Source organism: Amphibalanus amphitrite, unplaced genomic scaffold (assembly GCF_019059575.1).
Source record: "Amphibalanus amphitrite isolate SeventyFive unplaced genomic scaffold, NRLGWU_Aamphi_draft 001565F_arrow, whole genome shotgun sequence".
Lineage (NCBI taxonomy): Eukaryota > Metazoa > Arthropoda > Thecostraca > Balanomorpha > Balanidae > Amphibalanus > Amphibalanus amphitrite.
The window spans coordinates 2,685-17,525 of NW_024883058.1; the positions used below are offsets into that span (position 1 = coordinate 2,685).

The following is a 14,841-nucleotide window of genomic DNA, read 5'->3' on the forward strand; positions in this document are numbered from 1 at the left end:
CCTCAATCGGGCAGCCACCGTAGAAAAACGCAACGCGGCCAACGTGTTTCTCGGCCGCTGGTCTTTTGTTTACGTTTCTCAGCTGATCGAATTAGTGTTCATCCGCAAAATATAAACGTTTGTTTCAAAATAATTCTTTAAACAAATGTAATTTGTGCTTTTTAATTAATATCGATTGATAAAAAAGCAAATAGTTAAGAAAAATACCAGTTTTAGAGTATACGTGAAAACTATATTCCTTGCCCATTGTCTTATGTATGTTGGATGTTCGGCTTCAAATTGGTAGCCATCTTTCATGTTTTCATATGTTGTGGAGGTCATACCGGCCGTATATTTGCTGATACTCATCATTTTATGTTATGTATAGTTGTGTATCTCAAAGCAGGTGATGAAAAATGGCAGCATCAAGGAAACTTCAAGGTATGCTATGTTATTCGCGGAAATTTGGGCAATACATTTTGCTGTAAATTTTGTAGACAATTGTTGCGCATTGGCTTCCGGGGAAAGCTTGTTTTCATTTAATTATTTCAACCTGTTAGAGAACCACATAATCCCATTTAAGCAGGACATTCTTGTTAGCTGAAATGTATTTTCCTCTTATTCATCTCTTTACATTGCTGGCTGACATGATTGGAAAGTTCAAAACTACTTTTCCACTTCCTTGTTGTTGTCCTGTGCATATGTCTATAGTAAAATATTGGGACTTTTTTGAAAATTTTGACACATTTTGCTTTTTCCTAGCTCTGGATTTATCTTGTAGCTTAAGATATAAATTGTTAATAAATTCTTTCATCCGCACTTGAATGTAACTCCACATCGTGAACACAAATTTGCACAGAATTCATGCTTTCATGATAATTCAGACAAAATTATCCTTCAAGGCTGTTTTTGCATTGTAATGCTATGAGAAGGATGGATAAGAAGGATAATAAAGCATGAAAGGACTTATGATGCTAATAAAAATGTAGGTAGCTGTACTGTGGGTGCTAGGCTTGAGCAGGCATGAATTTTTTATTTAACAGTAGGTGTCCCTCCTCCAAGCACCAATCGCAATGCCGCTGACTGATAGATAAGGATGGTTTTCACCAGATGGTGATAAGGACAAAATCTCAACACTCCAAAATTTTCATGACTTTTTCACTTATTGTGCAATTATTTCAAAATTATTAAAGCAGGTTGTAAAACATATGAAAAACCTGTAGCTGCTTTTATAAATTGAATCATCCTAAAAAGTAGTGTATGAAGCACTTCTGATTTCCTAGGCTCCTTCTCCCGTTGCAAAGAAAGTTTTTTGCATAAAGTGACTTATTTTGTTCATATATGTGCTATATAATTGATTGCAGCCCTGGTCAATAAGTCACTATTTGTCCTGATGATAAAGGCGCTAAAACACAGTTATGATTCATAACTGTGTTTTAGAGCCTTTATCAATGAAGCCCAGACTGTCAAGCAGCAGCTTTCATTTTTCCTCTGATGCCAAGCAGCCATTTTTTCTGATGTCCAAATGATAATTTTAATTTGGTTTGTTTGGTTTCAAATGGTTATTTGAATTTCCAGCCATGTGATCCCCTGAGGAGAACTTGAGCACCATTTTCATAGTCACAACTTCTGCTGTAAATATTCCCTGAAGCTTTATCATCACAATATCTGTCCTGACCTCAGGTGAGATAGACCGGTGCCTGAAAAAGGTAACGGAGGGTGTGGAGACGTTCGAGGACATCTGGACCAAGGTGACCCACGCCACCAACAGCAACCAGAAGGAGAAGTATGAGGCCGACCTCAAGAAGGAGATCAAGAAGCTGCAGCGGCTGCGAGACCAGATCAAGACCTGGCAGGCGTCAGCCGAGGTCAAGGACAAGAGCAGCCTCATCGAGCACCGGAAACTCATTGAAACGGTGAGCAAACCCAGTGTGGTGCTTATTGAGCCACAATCTGACCACATCCTCTCTATTCCCTTATACTTCTCTATGTCTTCATCTCTGTCTCTGATCTCTCTCCTCTCTTCATCCCAGTCCCTCCCTCTTTCTCCATTTCTCCTTTTTTATCTCAATCCTTTTGCTCTTTTGTACCTGTCTTATCTTCACTCTTCCTCCCTCACACTTTCTTGGTTCTCCCTGTATGCCTCTCCCCTCCACCTCTTCCCTGTCTCTGCCTCACTCAACTCCAGTAACACTCAGTATCCGTCGGCAGCAAATGGAGCGTTTCAAGGGTCTGGAGCGAGAGACCAAGACCAAGGCGTACTCCAAGGAGGGTCTCGGCGCCGCCACCAAGCTGGACCCGGTGCAGAAGGAGCGCGACGAGTGCACCCGGTGGCTTTCAAACAGCATCGAGCAGCTGAACGTGCAGGTGAGGGGGGGGGGGGGGACAGGCTGGCTAGGTAGGTGGATGGATGGGGTGCGAGTTCTGTAGGTGAGTGCTGAGGCACTGCAGCCTCTTTAACAGCAGCTTTCCCTCACTGAGTTGGAGAACTAATATGTTCTACGTTGGGTGGCGTAAAATGACCTTAGTAGTTAGCGGCGCGCGCCCTAAAGCCCCAATAAACAAACAAGTTCTATGTTAGGCTCTGTTGAGGACTGAAGGGATTTTGCGGGACGAGGTAGAGAAAGGTCGCGGAAATCACGAGATGTTCGAAAGATTAGTGTAAGGTCCACGTCGGTGTAAAGTGAATCGGGGCTAGGTGCATCGGCGCAGTTTTACGTCGGATGGAAACACGCAAGGTGCTGTGGAAATGCGGAAACTGGAAAGGATCGAGATGTAGGAGTTGCGAGAATTTATTTGGTTAGTGTGGTTAGTGATCATGGGGAACGGGGGGACGATAGGGGAAGGAAAGGGACCTGAAGTGTGGAACAGCGCCCGTTGTCGCTTGCCGACCGTGGATTGTTGTATGTGGCTGATGTCGGTTTGGTCGGGCCGGGGAACTGGCGGCGGAATCAATGGGGCCATCGCATGCAGCCGAACTTATTGAATGGCTCGCCTGCATGTCGACGATATTGATTTGTTGAATGTTGGAGTCCCAAAGTTGCATACCGTGAGTCGTGGGGTGTTTCAGAAACATTGATGAAACGGTGTTGGTTTTACCTAGTTACCTTGTTTTTTTTCTCTCTCTCTGCCTCACTGCAATATCTTTCGGGTGCTATCAAGTATCAATACTGAAACGTTATCAGCGATTTTCATGTCGCTCATTTCATTTACACACGGTCGGCTTTCACTTTTCCTTTTCTATAGTCCACATTAACACATTGCTACAGACGCCTATCACGCTTTGTCCTAGCTTATTAACCGTCGTATTACACTTCGTTCACATCCTTCCCCGTAATTTGTACCTTTTCCGATACTCTCACACATTATAATGCGTAATCACCCGTCCATCCTTCCGACCATAATCAGTAACCGAACACCGAGATGCATCATTCCCAACTATCGATGTGTCCCCTTAACCCCAGCAGGCAACTAATAGATTTCCCGCTGCGTCTTTCAGATCGACCAGTTCGAGGCAGAGATGGACAGTCTCACGGTGAAGAGGAAGCGCGACAAAGACAAGTCGGAGCGGCTGGACCAGCTCAAACACTGGATAGAGAAGCACCGGTTCCACATCAAGAAGCTAGAAACTCTGCTGAGGATGCTGGATAACAATGCGGTCGACATCGAGTCGGTACGTCTGAGAGATGGGCGACGGGAAGAGGACGGGATACAATAGAAGGCGGGTTTATGCTGGGTAGATTCCCCGGCCTTTGTTATGAAGGGTCAAAAAAGGGTAATTGTCGAGGGAAGAAGGGTAAGGTGGTAATTCGTGGTGGCCAACCATTGTAATCGGCGATAACTCTGTCAGGGTAAGATCGTGTCTGGTTCCTATTCCAACCGAAATAAAAAAGGCCCAGAGAGAATCCTAACACTGCTTTGGTGTATGGGTTGTTATAGCTTGTCAATTTCTGTAAGTAGTGAGCGATCAATAATTACTCTGAAATGGTGGATACGATTACTGGTCTAATGACATCGTGGGTTCCCGTTGATTGATACGTGTAATGCTTATGACGTCAGTTCGTATATCACCGTGCGCTTTATCAGGCTGGTGAGTGCTTTGTCGAGTGCCTATAAAGGCTCCTCACTTCCTCGGTTACGATAATACGCTCATGACAAGTTTTGATTCATTTGGTTATTCATCCACTGATGATTGAATCTTCAATATGCATCGATGAACGGTAATTTTTTTATCGCTAACCGACAGAAAACTTTGTAACTCGCGTGTAATTAAATCAGACCTTGGCTCTATGGGCGTCTGATTCCCTTCTGACATCATGGTAACGCGTCTCCTTATTTTTACATGTAGGCCCTACTTAAACATCATTCCTTACCCATGCTCATATTCCGTTATCGTCTGCAGACGAAGAAGAAGATCGTTTTTCAGAGCAGATCCTTATCTATTGGTAACCCACCTATATATCGACTTCTCTTCTTCAGGTGAAAAGAACGCTACATGTACCGTAGAGAAACTGTGGAGTACTACAAAACCGTTGAATACTACATGGAGTCGAACGACGAGTCGAGCCCTTCAGTCCTTATAGACAAACAGATACACAGATAAAACTTTATTCCAGACCATACTGGTCCATAAAAACCCTTCACATCATAAAAACACACACAAACACACATACCCATGTATACACACAGCCGCCCGTAACCTATGTCTATATTTCTCGTCTTGCAGGTGAAAAAGATCCGCGACGACGTGGAGTACTACACCGAGTCAAACCAGGACCCGACGTTTGTGGAGAACGACTTCCTCTACGACGATATCAACATGGACAGCCTCGAGGAGATGTGGTCAGATGTGGTAAGTGAGCGACGACCGGAGTCAGTCCGGGGGTTTTGGAAAAGGAAGATGGTCGGTGTCTGGAATAGCCTGGAGCCGATGATGTGATATTTAGATGTGGTGAGTGAGCGACCGATGTGGACCGATGGCGACGGTCAACTTTCCTCGCTGCACGATTTTTTCATTGACTAGGCTGCCAGACTAGGAGAGGGAGCTGATCACTGGCTACTTCTCCGAGGGTTATGCTCGGCTAAAAGTTTATAATAGGAAGTAAGGGGAGATGGTGTGGAGGCGTTGATTAAAGGGTCTTGCCAAATTTTTAGCATATTATTTCCAGGATGTAACCACAAAAGTTAATCAAACGCGTGCAGGCTTGACGTAATGTCTACTCGATGATCGTAAAACTGTGTCATAAGTCTTAAATTTCCGTATTTCTCTCTTAGTCTTTGCGTCGAAGCCTCCCAACCTAGTCGCCCGCGACCCCGCAAGTCGCCCGCGGCCCCGCAAACCGCTTTAGCTAGCCACTGACAGGCGTCGTGTCAGCCGCCCGCCAGCACGTTACGCTCACCAGACCGTGACCCGGTGATGGTATGCGGGTGACTTTCTTTGTTTGAAGACACGCCGCGTGTTCCACTGATAAACCCCATTGTGCGATAGGGTTTTCTAGACGTGTACCATAGAGTGGGCATCGTTTTGTTTGATGCGCCGTGGGTTGGGTACCATGAGGCGATAACGATACCGGGCGAAGTGCGCAGCATATTTAGCCGTGGTGGGTGGACTGACACGCGATAGGGCGCTACTGACGCGGTGTGGATAACATCATACGCCGCGGCCGGGAGGGGTTGGTAACTGTTTGGTGACGATAACTGGAGAGGCGACTGTCATGTGATAAAGGCGGCGTTCGGTGGCTGGCATAGACGGATACGAGAGCCATGGACAAAACGGCCGGATACGATATATAATGGGACAGGAACTGATTCGATGTGTATGGACAGGTCAAGGAGATAGGACGGCGTGAGTATAGTGTACTGTGTGGCGATACAGGTATGACGAGGGATATAAACAGAGCACGTTGTATTTTGAAGACGTTATTTAGACACGGTCGGTCAATTTGTAGTAGCGATTACCAGTGCGGTAAGTGGCAAATGTGGTGCGTGGTACTGCATGTTAGGGAATCGCCGATTCTTATTACGAGCGAGCGAGCGCAGCGAGCGAAGTGAGTCTTTTCAATATAACGGAAAAATCTCAGTATGAGCGGCCCGGCCCGGCCCGGCCCGGCCCGGCCCGGCCCGGCCCGGCCCGGCCCGGCCCGGCCTGTAACGCTTTTGAGAGGCTTATATCTCAGCAACCGCTGGACCGATTGGCCTGCGGTCTTTTTTGTTGGGTAGCCCCATCCCTTCTACCCCGTAATTGACTACTTTTGATACATCTCAGTGACCGTCGTGGCACGTGCCACGTGAAAAGTCAAGGGTGTTCAAGCTGTTTTGCAAAAGTAGTGATTTTGAGTGGCTCATATCTCAGCAGCCGCTTGGGCGATTGACTTCCGGTAATTTTTATAGGGTAGCAGCATCCCTTCTACCCAAAATAGGATACTCTCGATGCATGTGGGTCACCCCCAGTGCACGTGCAAAATACAACAATGAGAGGTGCCAAATTTGTTCCCATTTCAGTAACTCGGTAATTACTGGGGCGATTTCGCTGAAACTTGGCATACAGGTAGGCACCCACCAGGCAATGCATTCCCATGTGTTGCGGTTAGGGTGCTATTGCACGTGCGCACGTGCAGGGGGCGTTTCCAGATCTCGAGAACGGCTGGGCCGATTGCGCTCAAATTTGGTACACGGTTGGGGACCAGTTAGTAGGGTGCCGTGCAAAAGTCATTTTGGACCCCGTTTGCACGTGCGCACGTGCAGAATGCCGCTTCCAGATCTCAGGAACGGCTGGGCCGATTGCGCTCAAATTTGGCACACCGCTAGCGACCAGTTAGAAGGGTGCTTTGCGCAAGCCCGTTGGAAGCACCCTCTCACCCTTCCGCACGTGCAGGGCTCACTATCTCGCTCGCTCGTTCTTCGCCCAAAAGGCGTTTTACTGGTTTTAGCCCGAACAAACCAACAAACCGACAATACATGACCTCACCTTCCCCCGCCCCCAGGTGGGAGTGACGGACGGCACTACGCGGGGCGAGGAGTCGAGCGAGACGCCCACCAACTCCCTCCACTCGGGCTCCTCACCGTCGCCGCTCAACAACAACCACACGCCGGCCGCCGGCGACAGCCACGGCGACGACACGACCACCAGCTCCAAGAGCCGGGCCAACAGAAGGTCTGTGAGCAGGTCAGTCGGGCCTGGCTGAAGGTCTGAAGGTGTTATACCAACAGAAGGTCTGTGAGCAGGTCAGTCGGGCCTGGCTGAAGGTGTGAAGGGCTGCAGGCGGCCGACTGGGGTCTGAGATCTACCGAGGTTCATTGAAGGCCTGAGAGGTCACGTGAGACCAACTGAGGAGGTCTGTTAGAAAGTCAGTCGGGACCAGCTAGTGTAGAGATAACCACGGTATAATGAAGAGGCTGTGTGTGACGGATTTGGAGATACGGTGCTGTTATTCCCTCGTCTTTTTTTATTTCGCCCCTCTCATGTTTCTTCCTCGTTATATCGTATGACCTCGCTCGTTTCCTTGGATTTTCTCCCTTCTTGTCTCGTTTTTCATTTCTTGCTTTGCTTCGCTTTCTCCTTTCACTGGAACAGTTCTCTACTTTCTCCCTCCTTCCCTCCCGCTCCTAGCATTTTGCCATATTCACCTAACCATCTGTTCCCGTTCTCTGTAGATCGGTATCGGAAGACTCAACAACGCAGAAGGCGAAGCACGGCTCCGGCTCAGCGGCCAAGGCGTTACAAAACTCCTCCCAAACGTCGTCCAGTAAAGCGACAGCAGGTGGGAAGACAGAATATTGCCCGAGATTACGAGAGTAGAATGTAGAAAGTTATAGTTATTTTAGCGGTAATGGGCGGGGTAACTTGGCTGGACTTAGGAAATATACCTATTGGACAACCGGATCTAGTTTCATTGAGTTTCAGATTAGTTTTACGGTGATCAGGTAGGTACGTAGCAGGATATTAAATCCTGTCGTAATAAGCTACGTAGTTTCTCAAGGCTCAGACCCACGTTCTAGGTTTATTTTGATAAAGATCCCCTTAAAACGACCCTTTTCGCTTTAATGCCTCAATTGCGGTGTTCGATAATCATTCAAGCGCGTCAAACTTTGACGAGCTTGAACTTTGACGCGCTTGTTACTCGGAATTGCACCACACTTTAAGCGTGGTGCAATTCCGAGTAACAGTAAGTTGAACTGCCGACGTGGGAATTCGTACCCCTTCATTTGACGATAATGACTTAACCTATCCGCAGTAAGCTGTTACATCGAGCCTCGTACCCCCTCGCCCACGATGACGCCGCCTCCTTGTCCCCAGCGTCATCGGCGGCGTCATCGGCACCGTCAGCGCCGTCAGCGGGCTCGTCCCGGTCTCAGTCGACGCCGCTGGCGCCGGCGGTGGGGACCGGGCCGGCCGGCGGCACGGCGCCCAACTTTGCCGCCGTGGCGGCCGCCTCCCAACAGCCCACGGCATCCTCAGGTGGGAGATAGAAGAGTGAGGGAAGAGAGCTTGTGGGGGAGGGGAGACGCATGTTAGGATAAGGGTCGAGAGAGGGGAGATACAGACTCGGTGGAAGATCGGTATGCAGGATCGGTGTATGGGGATACAACTTTGTCGGAAGTTGCGGTGTTGACTGTAAGATGAAGCGCAAAATGACCTTGCTGTCGGCGCGCCCCTAACCCTCAACAAACAAACAAAGAAGTGATGGAATTCGTTATTGGGTATGTGTTTGGGCGACGTGCGACGGCAGATTGTTACTTTTTGAGTAAACCCGCTATGTTCGTGTTTATTTTGACGGGATGATGAGCGCCCAGTTGTATTCAGCTATCGCTGCCTGGTGTCACTCTGTCTCTCTGTTCGTTTCTAACGAGCCCTTCTCTCTCCGCCAGTGCACATCCTCACCACGACGACGCCGGCGTCGTCGTCGACCACCGTGTCGACCTCGGCGCCGTCGGCCGTCTCGGTACCGTCCTCTCCGGCGCCGGCTGCGACTTCCACCGCCGCCGCGCCGCCCGCCCAGCCGCCGCCGGCGGCGCCCAGTCCCGCGGCGGCGCGGCAGCCGGCCACCCCGGCGGCGCAGACTCCCTCCACGCCGCAGCCGCCGTCACAGCCGGCCCAAACGCCACAGACGGCCCAGGTCAACGGCGAAAAGGTGGGCGGGGGGTGATGTTGAGAGGGGTAAAATGGGTAGAGAGCCGGGGGGAGGTTGGGGAAGTTCCCGATAAAAAGCACGGTGCCTGCCGACTAACGTGGGCAGATGACTCGAGAGCATCTGAACTGGGCCGAAGACAGACTTCTGATTTTTTCGGCCGCGATACATCCTGAAGTTACGGGGTTCTAGCGTTTTCCAATTATTCGCGACTTGCCAGTGTATAAGTGCCGTTAGTGCCGCCGCCGGGCTGTTCACACCCCTCCTAAGCAGCTTCTGAGAACAATTATGTGGACCAGCCGTCTGACTTGAGCCCGGTCCCTGAGCTCGTGTCCTGTTATGTTCTATACTGTCTGTATGTATGCCGCTGGTCGCTATTCTGGACATCACTAACGACATTTTCGTGTCGACAGCCGTCGGACCCGGCGGCGTTGAAGTCCCTCTCGCAGCAGCTGCAAGACAGGAGCTCACCAGCCGACATCGGCAAATGTAAGGAGACTGGCGGGACGCGTAGCCCGTGTAGCCCGGCGTGTAGCCCGTGTAACCCATGTAGCCTCTGCAGTACGTGTAACCTGTGTTGTGTGTTGCCTGTGTAGCTTCACCCTATGTAGCCCCTGTAGCCTGTGAAGCCTCTGTAGTCTAGTCTGTAGCCCGTGTAGCCTCTGTAGCTCCTGTAGCCTGTGTAGCCTGTGTAGGTAGCCTATGTATCCTCTGTATCCTGTGTAGCCCCTGTAGCTTGTTGAAGCCTCTGTAGCCCGTGTAGCCCATGTAGCCTGTGCAGCCGCTATCCTGCCGGGCTGAGAGTGAGAGAGACGTGCAACTGGTAGACGCTTAGGACATGGGGCTGGGCTATGGATTGGGGCACGAATAGTAAGTAGTAATTGTGGACAATCATACCACTGGGCCTGGGTATGACGGAAATTTCGGTTGGAATGGTATGGACAGGTTTGATAGAGTGAGAGTCGACATTTTTATAGTTAAGATGAGTTTTCTGAATTAGTTGCAAACTAGTTATTATGCGAAGCCTCTGTCAGTTTTTTTTCGTCCTGATGAACTAAGGTGACCTGCTCCACTAAGCAGTAACTTCGGTTAGTGGCTACCATGCATTCCCTTCCCTTTCCGTTCTAACGTCAGTGTTGTGCCTTGTCCTTGGTGTTTGTTTTCAATATCTCGATATTAGGACTGGTTTCTAATCATCGTATCTCTTGTTTCCGTGTTGTTACAGCGACGGCGCCGACAAACGAGGCCAATATTCCCGTGTTGCTGAGTGTGGCGCCGCTGGGCAGGGTGCCCATGACCAAGGAGCACGACTATCAGTATCAGATGCTCCAGGTCGGTACACAGTGTTCCATTTTTCAGACTTTTTGGTGGCAAATTACACCTAATGGGGAAAATACTTTCATCCCTAAAATACGAATGACCGACTTAGCTTCCTCTCTGAAAAAAGTTTCATGTATTTCCAACAGCCAGTTTACATGTCACTTGACAGGCTGATGCACCCACATTTTTGTTTCACAACCTGTCAAGATTCTGACATGAAATGCTGGTTTATCAGTTGGCATACAAATTGGCATTATACCATTTTGCAAATACACGGTTATTTATTTCCTTTTTTCTCATCCTACGATTTTTTTTTTCTCCGTCAGCACACCCATCCAAAATCCAATTTTAGAACACTGTCGGTACAGTATGCGAGAGAGGTGGGCTCGAATCCCGTCATGGGAGTGACGGGGTGGAGAATTGGAGATTTTACGGGTGTATTTTTTCGGTGATGTGTATTTGGAGGTTTTTGAGGTTGCGACAGTCAAACGCCCATTTAAATCTTTCCTTCCTCGTCAGCAGAACGTTTTGTGACTTGCTTGTCGCGGCCATCAAATTTAACATTGCAGGGGTTAGAAAAAGTGTCGTGCCATCCCGTTTTACCCGTACATGTAACCGTTCGTAAGTCTAGAGACTTGTTGTTCGTCCTCTCAGCGCCGGATATGACCGGCCTGTAGCCCCACGAGGTGGAGCTCCTTGTGGCGGAGGTGGCCGGCGGCCAAATCCGCGTCCCTCACCTGCTCCGGTCGCCGGTATACGCTGTGCAGTGATCGCAGGCGGGCGCCGGCCAGGCACGGGCACCTGAGAGGAACGTGGGTGTCGGCGCCCCCTCTGCAGGCAGACGAGGCAGCGGGCTGCGGGCACGCCCTGCAGTGACGCAGGAGAGTCGCCCTGTGCGCTGGTGAGACCTGTGAACCCTTCACTGCTATTACCTGGCCCTGTATGCCCTCTGACTGTCCCGTGTGCACCGGCAGGCGGCGTTCTACCACATGCCTCACCCGTCAGACTCGGAACGGCTGAGGTCATATCTGCCGCGGAACCCGTACCCCACGCCGCCCTACTACCCCCAGGTTAGTGGAAAATACCCTACTCTAGGGTCATTGTGGGCCCATACCCCGCCGCCCTACTTAACCCCCAGGTTAGTGAGAGAATACCCTACTCTAGGGTCATTTTGGACCCGTGCCCCACGCCGCCCTACTACCCCCAGGTTAGTGAGAGAATACCCTGCTCTAGGGTCATTTTGGACCCGTGCCCCACGCCGCCCTACTACCCCCAGGTTAGTGAGAGAATACCCTGCTCTAGGTTCATTTTGGACCCGTGCCCCACGCCGCCCTACTACCCCCAGGTTAGTGAGAGAATACCCTGCTCTAGGGTCATTTTGGGACCATACCCCACGCCGCCCTACTACCCCCAGGTTAGTGAGAGAATACCCTGCTCTAGGGTCATTTTGGACCCGTGCCCCACGCCGCCCTACTACCCTCAGGTTAGTGGAAAATACCCTACTCTAGGGTCATTTTGGACCCGTACCCCACGCCGCCCTACTACCCCCAGGTTAGTGGAAAATACCCTACTCTAGGGACATTTTGGGACCATACCCCACGCCGCCCTACTACCCTCAGGTTAGTGAGAGAATCAGTGAGAGAATCCCCCAGGTCAGTGAGAATTACCCTACTTAATTACTTAGGTGACCTACCTCAGGTTGCTACCCTAAGGTTACTACCCCAGGTCAGTAATTAGAGATACCCTTGACAGGCTGCCAGTGCCACCCCAGGTCAGCAACCCAGGTCAATTATACCCTACTAGCTCAGGGCCATGGGAACGCCATTATTTTTCCTATCGGGATCATTAGTAACCTTACTCTTGCAGCCTTGGCCTTACGTCAAGTTCTAGGAGCTCTTCTCTCGCACCGATCGATGTCGAATTGTGTTGTGCGTGAACTGTATCTTCTATTACACATGCGGCCAATGATCACCACATTAATAGACGATTAGACGTGCCATTTGAGCATAAGGTCTTTTTTCGTAGACATTTGCGTATTCTTAGTCGATTGCTGAATTGATCTTTCGATTGTGAGTATGTTTTTTTTTTTCGTTTGGCATATGTATTTATTGTATCGAACTCCGCTCGCTCAAAATGACGTGCAAACTCTTCACAGTGGCTACAGAATATGTTATATCCGTGTTTTGTTTAAAAGTTGTGGGGTTATCGGTTTGGACACGAATACCGTTTGTGACATAATGATCTTTTTCAGGTACCGCCACCTGGAAGCGATTCCATCGAGTTTTTTCTCAAGTTGTCAGTTGAGACCCTGTTCTTTATCTTCTATTATATGGAAGGTAAGGAACGTTTGCTCGTCTGTGCGTGAAGGGGCTATTTCCCGTCAAAGGTTAATCCAGCCGTTTTTGTCTTGCGTGGGGGGGGGGGGAGGATGGATTGAATCAATAAACGATAGAACCCACCAGACTGGCTAAAGCGTAGCTGGGCTGGGGTTTGAAGGCGAGGTGTGCCTTACGAATTCTGTAGAGGGGGAGGGAGTGGAAATCACACTCGGGGCTTTTTAGTGTCATGACGACCTCATGACCTGCCCCCTGGAATCTTCCCCTGGTCCCGTCTGTCCGTTTCTCGCTGCAGACAGTCCTCGCTTTAGCTGACCGTGGCGTCTCGTCTGCGTGTTGCCAGGTACGAAGGCGCAGTATCTGGCAGCCAAGGCGCTCAAGAAGCAGTCGTGGAGGTTTCACACTAAGTACATGATGTGGTTCCAGAGGCACGAGGAGCCCAAGGTTATCACCGACGAGTTTGAACAGGTGCGCCGGGGGCGCGCTAATCGATCACACTGTCCCCGTCCTTGTCCTTAACTTCAACTCTCTTGGACCCTGCCGCCGTGCAAAGGCTAAAGCGATTACGTCGGGTCAGAGGTCATTAACTTAGGCCAGATATTAACTCAGCGTAATTGGTTTTGCCTTTGTACGGCAGGTGGTACCATGATTCTACCGCGGTATGGTAATATGTTCTTGAAAATTGCTCGTGGGCTTGCTCCAGTTCTGTTAATGCTATCTACTTAATCCAAATTGCTCTGGACGTTTCCATTGTCGTCATTTGGTATTGGTTTTGCATCTTGTTCCCACCAATGTTTGCCTACCAGAAGAGAAAAGGAATGATAAAACGTCCACTACCTATTTTGTTCTATTGTACCGTAACTGCTCGCTCGGAGGTCATTTTTATAGCAATTGTGATCAAGCAGCAGATAATTTTGTCGCCTGTATGTTTCGTGTCCTAAACATCAGGTCCTCCGTTTCGCTGCTGCTACCCGTCCAACTGCGCGTGCTCTCAGCTCACCCCAGCCCCTCTCCACCCAGGGCACATACGTGTACTTCGACTTCGAAAAGTGGAGCCAGCGCAAGAAAGAGGGCTTCAAGTTCGAATACAAATTCCTTGAGGACAGGGACCTGAACTGAGCGAGACAGAGCGTAAACTGTGAGAGAGCCAGAGTAAACTGAGATACAGATGGTGCGCGCGCATATACAAAGAGCGCCGGGCGAGCCGCCGGCGCTCGCGCGCCTGTGCGACTCTCAGGGCGCCCGCCGCGCCGCCGCCGCCGCCTCCTCCGTCCGCGCGCCGCCGGCCGCCGGCCGCCGCGCGCCGCGCGCCGCTTTTGTTTGTGTTGTTACTATTACCCACCCGGGCGCGGCGCGCGCGCGCGCGCGCGCGCGTGCGTGCGCTCCGGAGCTTTACAGTGAAGTGTGTCCCGCGCTGGGGACTGCAGCTGTGATATATTTTGGCGGGCGCGCGGTGAGCCGGCGTCCGGCGCCGACCGGGGGGGAGCGGCGGTCCGTAGCGGACCGGCGGCGGAACGCTCATCAGCACAGCCGCATTTATAAATAAAACTTGTCCATGTGGTGCGGACTTTCGAGGGTGCGAGGGTGCTAGGTATCGGTTATTTATTCGTCACAACCCTATTTCCGACTTATTTGGTCGCCTCCATCAGCTAGAAGACGAAGGATCATTAATGATCGTTGATGAGAGCTTAACTGACAGTCATGAGGGATCAATTGGTGCCAGAGTCAGACGCACTAGTCAGGTAGGGTGGCGCTAGATTTGAAATGAGGCTGTGACAAAGTGCTCTACCACACGGCGAAAGTAAGCATTTTGGTGAACGCTTCAAAGGTCGTTAAATGAATGACATGCAAGTCTGAGACGAAATGTGAGGTGCCAGTCTTGAATTTTCAGGGAAAGAAACGCGAGAAATGATTGACCATGCAAGATGGATCAGGGCGAGACATGGCTATAATTGCAATGGCATGACGGCAGGGGCAGTGCGGCGGGCAGAACAACGCCGGTACTGTGAGAACCAGCGCAGATCGTGACACCTCAACGTCTAGGTGAGAGGTTAGGCGATCTTCGTCCCAGATGGCGC

General features: G+C 50.3%; 1 protein-coding gene across 2 annotated transcripts; it reads left to right on the top strand.

The window, feature by feature from the left end:
• The first annotated feature begins 268 nt into the window (after positions 1–268).
• On the top strand, positions 269–14,323 carry LOC122373882 (CCR4-NOT transcription complex subunit 3-like). 2 transcript variants are annotated; one of them, XM_043352296.1, is made up of 15 exons: positions 269–420; positions 1,663–1,895; positions 2,191–2,346; positions 3,479–3,652; positions 4,706–4,831; positions 6,963–7,144; positions 7,633–7,739; positions 8,276–8,437; positions 8,848–9,110; positions 9,521–9,596; positions 10,333–10,439; positions 11,402–11,497; positions 12,679–12,763; positions 13,107–13,231; positions 13,784–14,323. In XM_043352296.1, exons 1-15 carry the CDS (start codon positions 396–398, stop codon positions 13,880–13,882), a joined length of 2,016 nt encoding a protein of 671 aa, XP_043208231.1. In that variant the 5' UTR covers positions 269–395; the 3' UTR covers positions 13,883–14,323. The 2 variants fall into 2 exon arrangements, with proteins under 2 accessions (XP_043208231.1, XP_043208232.1); XM_043352297.1 differs by having other exon boundaries at positions 6,963–7,132; positions 13,784–14,230.
• The last annotated feature ends 518 nt before the right edge of the window (positions 14,324–14,841 follow it).